The 12,906-nt window shown below is 38.0% G+C and overlaps 1 protein-coding gene across 5 annotated transcripts in view; it reads right to left on the bottom strand.

The window, feature by feature from the left end:
• Positions 1 to 12,141, bottom strand: part of Styk1 (serine/threonine/tyrosine kinase 1) — a 48,995-nt gene extending 36,854 nt beyond the window's left edge. For 2 of the 5 annotated variants that reach the window (XM_074076049.1, XM_074076051.1), the window contains exon 1: positions 11,827 to 11,951. Coding sequence is in view for 1 of the 5 variants with exons in the window: in XM_074076047.1 (XP_073932148.1) it covers positions 11,827 to 12,130 (304 nt within the window). In the remaining 4 variants the exon portion in view is untranslated. Of the gene's footprint in view, positions 1 to 9,633; positions 9,720 to 11,826 lie in introns of those variants that run through there. The other 3 variants (XM_074076047.1, XM_020161401.2, XM_074076050.1) reach the window with 3 other exon arrangements.
• Between the last annotated feature and the right edge of the window lie 765 nt (positions 12,142 to 12,906).

The following is a 12,906-nucleotide window of genomic DNA, read 5'->3' as shown; positions in this document are numbered from 1 at the left end:
AATTTTGATTTCCTTATCTATAAAGCTAAGATCACCATGTCTGCTTACATTAGAGAATTCTTTTGAGAGCTAATGAGAAATTAAGTGTTCTTTAATAGTCATAGCTTCAAGTAGTTCTTATAGAAATAATTCATTTCTATAATTACTTTTCAGACAATGATTCAAACTTTATGTTCCTATTACATTCTATCTGAAGTTCTCTAATTTTGAATACTACTGCCCCATCACAATGGTCTCAAAAGAGTACAGCTTTTCTTTAATAAAATCCCTTTCCTCTTAACACATTCACAATAAAATAAAGTCTGTAAATACTCGCTAAACATTAAGAGAAATAGATTCAGTGAGCAAAAAGTGCAGTCTCAGAGTGTGTGCAGGTGTGGATGTGGGTGTGTGAAGTATATCTGTGGGTGTGTATTTTCCGCAGTAGAAGTTTGTGTTTCTATTACAGCTAGTTTGTTATCTTTGTCTATCTACACCATCGCCCAGCAGCTGGCCCAACATCTGTCATCTGCCTCTGTTCTTTACCTCCCCTGCCTGACTTCTGTGTATGAAAAAGATACTGTTGTCAGAACTTCTTTCCTTATAGTCTTTTGTATCTGCATAATAAAGATATATTTATCATGCTATTTACCTTGCACATTGTAGGCTTCAACTCACTTTCAATTTTTGTGACAAGTCTCAGAAGCATAGTAAACTAATATCCCTGCCTCTGCTACTAATTAACTGTGTTCATTTTCATTTAACTGGGTTTGCACCATTAACTAACCCAAAGAATCACTGTAAGAATTAAATATCACACATGTAAAGCACATAGAATAATACCTAGCACACAGTAAGCAGTGGCTGCTACCAATTATTGCTATAATGATTTCATGAATAAAAATTATCCTATAGTTACTGCTATCATTTTTATTATTCATCAATACATAATATCTTAAAATGACCTTTTCTTTTGGATAACACCTTCATTCTATACAATATCACAACATAATATCACAACTAGAATACTCATTTTTCTGTGTGATGCAGGAATAAGAGAGGTATTTCCTGACATCTAAGTTTAATGTGTCCTTGCAGTGTATTTTACCTAAGCTTCTAGTACAATTTTCTCACACTTACTCTGCAAAATATCTACTTCTGCAAATCTCAAATATCCATCTGTTCTGTAAATTACTTCATGGTTTCCAAATTTGAAATATTTATTTATTAAAAAGGATGTAGCAGAAGCAGATTTTAGACTCTAACTTAAAAAACTTAAACCAGTGGTTCTGATTGGGTAGCTTAAAAAAAACCTCATTCCCTATGATGCATCCCAAATCAATTAAATCAGAATTAAGACTCTCTGGGAGCCACGCATGCTGCCATGCATGGTGGGCTCAAGCCTGTAATCCTAACTACTTGGGAAGCTGAGATGAAGAGGATCTCAACCCCATATCAACCAATAGCTGGAAGCTGTGGTGTGTGCCTGTCATCCCAGGCATAAACCCAGACCCTATCTCAAAAATAGCCAATGCAAAAAGGGCTTGGGGTATTGCTCAAGTGCTAAAGTGGCTGCCCTCAGTTCAACACTTAGACTCTCGGGGAATGAAAACTGAGCATTAAGATGTATTAAAGCCTTCAAGGTAATTCCAACATGCAAACCAAGTCTAAGAATCCTGCCTTAGACTTTGGCCATCTCCCTTTCTTAACTAATCCAGAGGAAATTTACGCAGCTCTAATTTGATAAATAAAACCTTAGATTGGCAGCTATCTTCAAGTATTCCCCACCTCTGTCTTCTTGCCTCCCTCTCTTCTTTCTTTCCTTTATTTTTAGGCAAACTTCATCACTTTCCTGGGTTTTGATTCCTAATCAATAAAATAATAAATCACAATATTTCAAAAATCATTGTCTAACAGGACAAATGAGATAAAATATACGAAAGAGCTGGATGCAAGCACCTGTGATCCCAGCACTTAGAAGGCTGAAGCAGGAAGATCGAGAGCTCGAGGCCAGCCTGGGCTACATAGTGAGACTGTCTCAAGAAATAAGAAAGAGCAAGAAATATGAAAGTACTTTAAAGTTTTAGAACTAAAGTATTTCAGAAATCCAAAGTAGAATTAACCTATCCCTTTTCTCCATCCCTTCCTCCACATACACATACGTCTACTGTGGTGTCTTCTAAGGTACCCTATTTTCAGAAGTTGCAATTTTTCTGTAGTAAATGACTTGAGAATCTGTTAAAGTGTCAAAGCTTTGATATTTTAGAGAATTTCAAGCCAACTCTTTATATTGGTCTATCATTTGTTGGCCATACTTTTCTCCTTCCTTGTATCAATACTTCTAAATTGTAGAGACAAATGTTAATGTATCTAAAAAGGGTGATACCAGATGCACTTTGGAAAAAATGTGCAATCAAATGAACTTTAAGCAATGTTGTATCTGAACCAATATGGTCTCCCGTTTGGCGAGTCCCTAGCATCAATATTCAATTGACTCATGTCTGAAATTCAGAATGTTCTCTTCACCTAGATCATTCCCCAGTAGAAAGTTCTGGGTGAAATTGTATAGTGATAAAGTAGACTCCTCTCCTGGAATAGGCAAAGAGTCAGGAAATCTCATCTGTGACGCTCAGTTCATGGAATCCATGTGACCTCAAGCAAGTCAATTAATGTCTCTTGTCAGAGGGAAACATATCAAGAGCAATAAAAATACCAGGCATTATCATTATTTATTGATTTCTTATGTGGAGTATCCGAGAAACCAATACACATGATAAAATAGTGTATATAATATATATTTTATATTTACTAAGAGAAGAAAACTCAGAAATGTAAAACCAGAAGAAAATAGACAGCAGAGCTTTTCTCTTTCTTTTTAATTAGGGAATTAAATACTTTATATTATTTTGTCAAAATGGGTATGTAATTCAGGCCTTCTATTGCCTCTATTTGTTGTCTGTGGATAGAAACAGTAAGGTTACAGGAAAATAAAGAATTGCATGTGCAACCCTACAGAGATACAGAGAGCAATTCAAAGCAAAGTGATGTGAATATTGCTAAAAACACCTACTGTCCTCATGGATTCTTGATTTGTCCTGGGAATAAAAATCTGGCAGTAGCATTTGTTCTGTTTTGTTTTTGGTGGGATTGGTGTTTGAACTCAAGGTTTCATACTTACAAAGAATCCACTCCACTGATTGAGGCAAACCTCCAGTGCAGTGGCATTAATTTTTAAAGATGGGTTTGAACTTACTTTTTGAAGTGGAAGACCAACATACATCTCAAATTTTTTAAAAAATTGCTTCCTGTCACAACAATAGGACAAAGATGATGAGTTTGCTCCCTAAATTCCAGAGGAAATATCTCAAAAGTTTTTCTCTAATGTTTATTTATATTAAGCAGCAAAGACTCCAGTGCTGTTCACCATCTCTAGCATCTCCTTGATACCTCCCAACATTTTTTGGGGTCTTTTATCAAGACCCAGGTAAGAATGCCAAATTTAGATACTCTAACCCTGATCTATATCACTTTTCCTTCCTGTTACCTGAGACCAGAGACTAGCTACATACCAGCAAAGAGCAGAGTTCAAATGCTCAATCAAGAGAAGCAATCTACTTTGGACTTTACCCTTCTCTGCTCCTACTTAACTAGTATCTGGGTTGGGCCCAAGCTTATGTGATTCTGGTTTTGCTTCTCACTACTAATTAGTGCAATTTACCCCATATGTATCATACTGAACATTTATATAGTGATTATACTTTTAGGTGTTGTTCTAAATATTTAACACATGGTAGGTCATGTCTTCTCACAGATGAAGAAATGGAGGCACAGAGTCTGTGTTCTTAAAAGTCTTACTATAACACACTAATAGAATTGTGGTAAAAACCTTTTCCTTCCTTCCTTCCTTCCCTCCCTCCTTCCTTCCTTCCTTTCATTTTTGCAAAATTAGAATTAATATTGCTTTAATATTGCTTTTGTTTTTTAATTTTGAGATATAATTCCATACCACAAAATTCACCACTTTAAAATACAGAATTTAGTGGTTTTTATTACATTCACAAAGGTATGCACCTATCACCCCATCTTATTTTAGAATATTTTACTTACCCCCAAAGAAACTGCTACCCAATAGTAGTCACTCCCAGTGTTCTCTCCCCATCTAGCCCCTGGATACTACTAATCATTTTCTTTCTTTGTGGATTACCTTATTCTTGGTATTTCATATTAATTGAATAACACAATACATGGATTTTTATGTCTGGTTTCACTGACAACCCTGAGGACAGTCTGAATCTCTAAGGTTATCTGTCATTAATTGGCAGGACTAGAGGGTGTGTCCTAAGATCCACTTCCCTAACTTCCATCAACATCAAAACACCTATTTATCAATCCTCCTGCAGAGATCCACTGCCCCCTAGGCACCCAAAATATGTTTGATTAAGGTTTAAAATAAAGCCAACAAAGGTATAGCCCCCCTATATCGCTGATAAACCCTTAACTCATGTATGAAGATACACCAAATCTAGCACAGAGAGTTCTATCCCAAGGTTCAAAGAATTTCTTTTTGTGACTAGGTTATCTCACACACTATCTAAATATCTATGAACCCAAAACATGTCACCACTTATGACCTTTCTGATACTACCAAATCTTTGTTGCCTACCCACTTGTAGATAACCTCAGCTCCTACTTTCATTTTTCCAGTTAGCCTGCCTCTATTTCCTACTCCATGTTAACTCAGTGAAGTTAAAATGATCCAAGATGGATCCATGTGCCAGTGCCTCATGCATGTAATCCTAGCTACTCAGGAGGCAGAGATCAGTAGGATCGTGGTTCAAAGCCAGCCTGGGCAAATAGTTCCTGAGACCCTATCTGGAAAATATCCATCACAAGGCAGGGCTGGGAATGTAGCCCAAGTGGTAGAGCAACTACCTAGCAAGTGTGAGGCCCTGAATTCAAACTCCAGTATCACACACACACTCACACACACACATACACACACACACACACATATACACACACAAATATCTTGTGGGAGTTAGGAAAAAAGAGGTTGATGGGGGAGGGTGAGTATTATAAAAGTACATTATAGGACTGGGAATGTGACTCAAGTAATAAAGCACCTGCCTACCAAGAGAGAAGCCCTGAATTCAAACTCCATTACCACAAAAATGTAGTTCTATTTTCATATACATATGAAACAATGAAACCCATCAAAAACTGCTAAAAAGGAGTGAGGAGGAAGGAGGGTGGTTAAGAAAGAACAATATAGATGGGTGAATTTGATCATAACACATTATATGCATGTTATAAATCTCACAACGAAACCCCTTTACACAATTAAGTTATGCTAATAAAAATAAACATATAAGACAGAAGATAAATTCAATAAAGTGACCTATCTTAGTGTCAGCCCAAGAAAAATATGAAGATAAGTATAATGATGAGGCTAGTGTATACTAATAATACATTGAATTATGTTTATCCACACTTTTTCTCCAAATCCTACAAAATTGGAATGTTCTTCAAATTTATCTTCATTTTTTATAGTAGAAAAACTTTTCAGAATAAGTCATGGCTATTTTACTAACTTCATATTGCATGTGCAAACTAAAGTTCAAGTGAGAAGGTGACTTGCCTGAGGTCAGAAAATAAATCATAGATTTTATCAGAAGAACTTATTTTAATAATAAGTTCCTGATCATGTACTTATTATTAGACTATCCTAAGTATGGACCATGGTTACCCATGAGAATAAAAGAAGAAGAAAAGGTGAAATTGAAGTCACTTGGGGTCATGAAAGTTGCTTACACATCAAGAAGCAATGTGACACTGCTTCCAGCAACATAGGTAGAAAAATCAGGTCTAAGGCCATCCTGGGGGAAAAAAAATAAAAATGGACTGGGGGCGTGGCTCAAGCGGTAAAATTCCGGCATGGAAAGCATAAGCCCCTAAGTTCAAACTCCAGTACTGTCAAAATAAAAATAAACAAACAAACAAAACTTAGTAAGACTGACTACATGTATTCTTTTTTACATTCAGCTAAATTTTGTAGAGTTCAGAAGGAGAAGAAAGATCCTGCTTTTTGGAACTCATAATGCACATATACTTTCACAGTCTTCTGCCTACAAGAACACTGGGGTAGGCATATTCCTGCACTAGCCTCTGCAAACCTCTACCCCTTTCACAGAGTTAATATCCCAATTGTGTTTTCATCCCTGTGGATTTAAGAATACTCAAATGAATACCCTGATCTTTTCTTCCACCAGAACTCATTCTGAGTCACCAAGGTATCAGCCTGTTGCCCCAAAATAACATTAAAGGGGTCAGACACTGAGATGCATCTCCCTGGCGTTGGACTTCTAGCCTCTAGACCCTAGAATTCTTTCCTTTATAAGTCAGCCAGTCTCAGATACCTGTCATAGTATCAGGAAACAGACTAAGGCAGTGCCCAGAATTCTAACTTAGCCTAGAATTATAAATATGTAATCATTTTAATTCAGATCAATGACTTAGAAATACCACCTTATTTACATGTATTCTACTACTTGACAATTATAAGAACCACCTTAAATAAGTAAATATGGAGCCATTTACAATGGCTGAAGCTATAGAATGTTAACAGATGCTGAAGGAACCTTGATCCTCCTAATCTCTGCCTCCTGAGTAGCTAGGATTACAGGTGTGACCCTCAGGCACCCAGTGAAACCTGCTTAAATTTTCCTTCAGCATCTGTTAACATCCTATTGCTTCAGCCCGGGCAAATAGTTTGAGAGACCCTATCTTGAAAAAACTCCACCACAAAAAAGGGCTGGTGGGGTGGCTCAAGGTATAGACCCTGAGTTCAAGCCCCAGTACTGCAAAAAAAAAAAAGATTAAGCATGCTTCCTTTCCATTTATGATTATGATTTCAGCCTACAATTTTAAGCAAAAAATATAAAATTATAAGTCTAAAAAATACAATCACTATCTTCAATTTGTTTTGACCATGGCAATCACTAAGAATTGGCTGTAAATATTTCTTGCTACTATAATATCAAGAAGGCTTATTATAGGGCATTTAATATCCAAGCTATTTATTCAATACTTGATACTGAATTTCTGTATGATTATCCGTTTCTTCCCAACCGGACACTAAATTCCTTCAGGTTCCTTAGCACAGCATAGAAATAGGCATGGAGCACATCTAAATTCAGAAAGCATGTTGGGGAACCGAAGACAAGCTAAACCTAAGCTGATGAAGAAAACAAAAATTAAGTGACAAAGCTAGAGGGAAAAACATGAAACTTTCATGAGAACAAGAATTTTAAGGACTTTCTATTTACATACTGGATAATCAGATGAGATCCATAAGAATCAGCTGTCACATACTGGGCCCCTCCTATATGTTTGTCCCCATGTTAAAGTTAACCACACACCTTCTTTCTGTGGGCTAAACTACAGTTATTGTCCTGCCCACTCATCAGAGAACCTAAGTGATTCAGGAATTCAGATGCTAAGAAAGGATGATTCCAACAGAAAATTGTGTGAAAGCAAAAAGTGCACCAAAGGAAAGAGCAGAGATAAGCCATGAAGTGATGAATATATGTTTATTTATATTAATAAAGTAAACAGAAGAAAACAAAAGGACAAAAATCCCACTGAACAACAAACAGACTCCTAAAACAAGAACGAAAAACAGGACACACTTAAGGAGACGGCACTAGCAGGAGGGAGAGAGTAAAAGAAGGAAGCAAGGAAGGTGAATATGGGTGTGTAATTTTTAGTTAGGCACCAGTGGCTAACGCCTGTAACTCTAGCTACTCAAGAGGCAGAGGTCAGAAGGATCATGGTTCAAAGCCAGCTCAGGGAAATAGTTCACAAGACCCTATCTCAAAAAAAACCCATCATAAAAGAGGGCTGGTAGAGTGGCTCAAGGTGTAGGCCCTGAGTTCAAGCCCCAGTACTGAAAAAAAAAAAAAGATGAATACAGAATTTTTAAACCTGTTGAAATCACCATGAGAAGAGGACTAAGGCAAAAAAGGAGAAAAATGGAGGGATGAACCAATTCAAGATAAAATACATATACATGGGAATCTCATAAGAAAACTCTCTGTATAGATATCTTAAATAAAAATGTCTTTTTTCAAAAATGGAGGACAGGAAGGAAACACAGTTTCTGGGGATTGGCACTAATGAGAAGGAGAAGATATAAGAAAAGGGTGTAGGAGTTCAGTGAATGTGGTGAAAATATTATGCATTCATGTATAAAAATAGAAAAATGAGACATTTTGAAACTGTTCCAGGAATGAGAGGAGGAAGGATAAAGGAGAATGATGGAGGGAGTGAATTTAACTATGAAATGTTGTAAGCACTTTTGTAAATGTCACAATGTACCCCCAGTACAATAATAATATGATAATTTAAAAAAGAAAAGAAAACCAGAAGAAAAGGGCAAATAGTGGGGAAAAAAAGAATTTATGGACTTTGATGCTTATTGCAGGACAATTTCCAATAGCAAACTTTGGAAGCAGCCCAAATGGATTAAGAAAATATGGAATTTACATACGATGGAGTTTTATTCAGCCATAAAGAAAACTTTATGTTGTTTTCAGGTAAATGAATGGAACTGGAGAACTTCATGTTAAGCACAGTAAGCCAGGCTCAAAAACTCAAAGGTGGCATATGGAAGCTAGACCTACAAGCTAAGTATATATATATATATATATGTATATATTTCTATATATATATATATAGAAACATATAATAATATATATATATATAATATATATATAATATATATATATATATAGAAACATATAATGAGAGACAAAACAAAATTGTATTAGTGAGTCTGTCTGAAGAGGCAACAGGAAGCAGAAGAGATAAAGAAAATGTTCGAGAATGAAAAGTATTGATACAACCCATCTATATATGAATATAATAGAAAGCACTGTACAGTATGCTGTTGAATATTAGGGGAGCATGATGATAGAGTAAATAACAGGGAGAGGGGGTTAATTTAATTAAAACACAATATATACAGGCCTGAGTACCAAGGTGAAACCCCCCTGGACTATCAAAACACACTTAATTTTTAAAAAATGAAAGGCAGGAGGGAAAAATAGGTCTTTCCCAGGGGTGAGTACCCGTAAGAGATGGGTGGACACAAGGAAAGGGGGAATGAGAGTGTATATGGATGTATTTTGTATCCATATGTGAAAATAGAAGAATGAAACCTGTTGAGATTGTTCTAAGAAGTGGAGATGGGATTAAGGAGAATGATGGAAGGAGTAAATCTAACTAAGATGTATTGTAAGCACACATGTAAATATCATTATATGCTAATAAAATTATATATGTATATATGAATTTAGGGTCTTTGGCTTTTTTTTTTCATTCTGTATCCCCAGTACCTACAACAGTGGCACATAACAGAATTCATATGCTTAATGAATGATAAGCCAAATTAATATGTACAAATAGCATTACATCTGTAAGAAATTTTTACAGGAAAATAACCTATAAAAATTAATTAAGGCTGGGAGTGTGGCTCAGATGCAAATGTAAGACCCTGAGTTCACCCACCCCCTCGAAAAAGAAAGAACAAAATAATTGGTCATAAAGGATTCAATTGTACTGCCACAGAGAGAAAGAGAGGTTATTAACACTTACACAGGAAGTATCAAGGTACCTCAACTCTGCCCAATGGAGACACATTTTTAGTTCTGTCTTTAGGTAGAAGGCTGCTTTTCTACTAAAGTCTTTTGCTGTAGACAGCAGGCAGAACACTGCACCCTCGGAGTAAACACAGAATAATAGCCCCAATAAAGGACACACCATCAGTGAAAGGTCAACTATGTCAGAAGAATAATGCTTGCCCTTCTCCAAGATGCCTGTGCCCTAATCTCTGCAACCTATAAATATATTAGTTTTTAATAGTGTTACTATGGCAAAGATTGTTAAAATGCAGATTGCAGGTAGAATTAATCAACTAATCTTAAAATAGGGAGCTTATCCTGGACTACCTAGCAAGTCCAGTATTTGCACAGGACCCTTAAATCATGGAAGAAGAAGACAAAAGCATCAGTGTGATGGGATGTGAGGATCACATAACTGGCCATCCTGCTGTGGAAAATGGAAGAAGGGGCAATGAACACAGGACTGTCAGCAGTCTCCAGAAAAGGGCAAAGCAAGGCAGTGCTTTGCCCCTACAGCCTCAGCAGAAATGCAAACCTTCCTACCCATGCTCGCCACCTGACATGCAGAACTGTAAGACAAAACTTTGTTTTAATCCACCAAGTTTGTGGCAATTTGTTGCAGCAGCCATAAGAAAGGTAGACACTCAAAACAAAACAGAACTATGGAACCCCATAATCGCCCGAGGGAGCCTGGAGCATATGCTTGTTAGGACTATTAGTGGGGGGCTGTGAATGTGAGGAGGGGGAGCTTCTGCAGAAGTCAACTGAAGCAGATTAATGATGCCTTACCAACTTTGAGTGTATACATACTTAGATACCTAGAGACCTAGCAATTGTTAGGGGTTGAATTGCGCCCCTCCCTACACCTTATTTGTGTGTTGAAGTCAAACACCCACTATCCCATAGTGTGACCTTATTTGGGGATAGAGGTAATCAAGATAAAATGAGGTAAGTAAGGTAGGCACTGATCCAATATGACTGATGTTCTTATAAAAAGGGGAAATTCTAAGGCAGACATAGATACATGGAGGGTGCTCTATAATGTGAAGACAATAATTCACAAACCAAAGATAAGGGCCTCGAATAAATACTTTCCACATGCCCTCAATCAGAAAGAACCAATTCTGCAAATACCTTAATTTTGGACTCTTATCTTCCATGATCTGAAACAATTATGGTTGTTTACACCAGCCAGTTTGTAGCCTTTACTTACAGCTCTCCAGCAACCATACAGTAATGGAGGAATGGAAGAAAAAATATATAAATTTCATGAAGTCTCAATGGATGATCCCTAGCTGGCTGTGTATGAAGATTCTGGTGTAGGGTGGAGGAAAAGCCAGGTAGTCAGTGCAAAGTTATCTTTCTGGGTGTGTTCAGTTCATGTGTGGTGACATTACAACAGCTCAACTCTTTTATTTCCACAACTACTAGTAGCTGCCACTAAGTAGTGGGAAGAATTCCGAGTTAAATTAAGGGTCTCCTATGTATGCTAAGTTCAGATGGATAGAGGATTCACCACAGAAGGAAGTAACAACCATACAAATGAAAGAAGAATGAAGGAGACAAAATGGGGATCAAGGTGAGGGGTTGATAGTGGAAAAGGAAACACAAAGAGAAGAAAAGATTAAAGAAAATACAGATTTGATGAACAGGGAGCAGTATACTGTATGGGTTTTTAAGTATGGTTACATATACATCTCATTTAAATATCACCACCACCCAGAGAGGAACTTTCAGTATTATTTATGCTTCACAGATAAGAAAACTAAAGCCAAGAGCTGAACCCAAAGCCCTCATCTGAAAAACTATGGGTCCTGGGGACAAGCAATTCCTGTTCCTTCTTTTTTCTTATCTGCCTCTCCAGATTGTCGCCTCTCCAGGAATAAACACATCCCTCATTTCCTAGCTACTGCTCTCATCCCCAAATTGCAGAGTCAACTTTAGTCTCATATAAACACAGAAGCCAAAAAAAAGCCACAAGATGCTTGTTCCAAAGAAATCACCTGGCGATTGTTCGTTCACATACAACAGAAACAGCCGACCACAGCCGTTCCACCACCAGCTTCCTCCCTTGTGGTCCCTTCCCCAGATTCAAAACCCACCCCAAACTGCATCACCTCTGTGCCCCTCCTTCCTTCCTGTCCAGCCCTATCGTCCCGTTCGTTACCTGTCTCTCCGGCCACTCGGATTTCAGGTGCAACTTGCTGGAAAATGACCGATGTAGGCAGAGCAAGGTGTGCCAGCCTCAAGGAAATGCTTTCCAGTTTCTCCTTCCCACCGCGGGGCGTGGCTGCAGCCGAGGATGGAGCTTGAGCGCGCGCCCCACACAGGGAAGTCGCGGGCCCTGAGGTTTCCGGCCCTCGCCACCCACGAACCAGCAGGAAAACTCTGCAGACCTGTAAAGATTGGGCTGCTCGCCGGGCCACACGCTCAATTTCTGCTCTAGCGATCGCTGGGTGGGCAGGTGTCATGGAGACTCCAGGCCAGGTAATAGCGGAGTCGTGATAAAAGCCAACAGCGCCACCTACAGTCGGGCCCGTAGCAGGTACCTGCATTGGCGCTTTCAACGTGTTTAGTCCACTCACTCCAGGGACGTTCTCCACTCCAAGCCTTTGCCAGGTGGTACGAAGTGGTGTGGCCCACTATTGTGACATGAGGAAACCTATAATGAATAAAGGGAGATAAAAATTCTAGGAATAGGTAAGCAATCGTACATTGGTGCTAGACCCTCCTCAATAGTGAACAAGATAGCTATGTTACTTAACCACATGGAATTTACAATGGCGGGAGGATTTGAAAAAAATACATAAACTGGAAGAATTCCAAGTTAGACATTGACATCTAATTCAAGTTCTGTTAAAGATATTTTTTGGCGATACTGAGATTTGAACTCTGGGCTTCATCCTTACTAGGCAGGCCATCTACCACCAATCCTTTTTGTGTTGGGTATTTTTGAAACAGGGTCTCGCTCTTTTTGCCCTGGCTGGCCTCAAACTGGCTGACCTCCTGATCTCTGATTCCCAAGTAGCTATGATTACAGACGTGAGCCACCAGTGCCTGGCTGTTAAAGACATTTTACTGGCCATAGATAACTTGAATAGGTGACCAATGTATTCAGGATTGATAAAATAACCAAACAAAGTAACATTCACTAGAATAAAAATTAATTTGAATGCAATGCAGCTTGGAGTATTTTGAGATCTAGGTACTTCGTTGCTCTAGAGTTCTCTTTCAAAATTTTTATTTC

This window comes from Castor canadensis, chromosome 6, assembly GCF_047511655.1.
Source record: "Castor canadensis chromosome 6, mCasCan1.hap1v2, whole genome shotgun sequence".
Taxonomy (NCBI): domain Eukaryota; kingdom Metazoa; phylum Chordata; class Mammalia; order Rodentia; family Castoridae; genus Castor; species Castor canadensis.
This window is presented reverse-complemented; position numbering and strand designations above follow the sequence as displayed.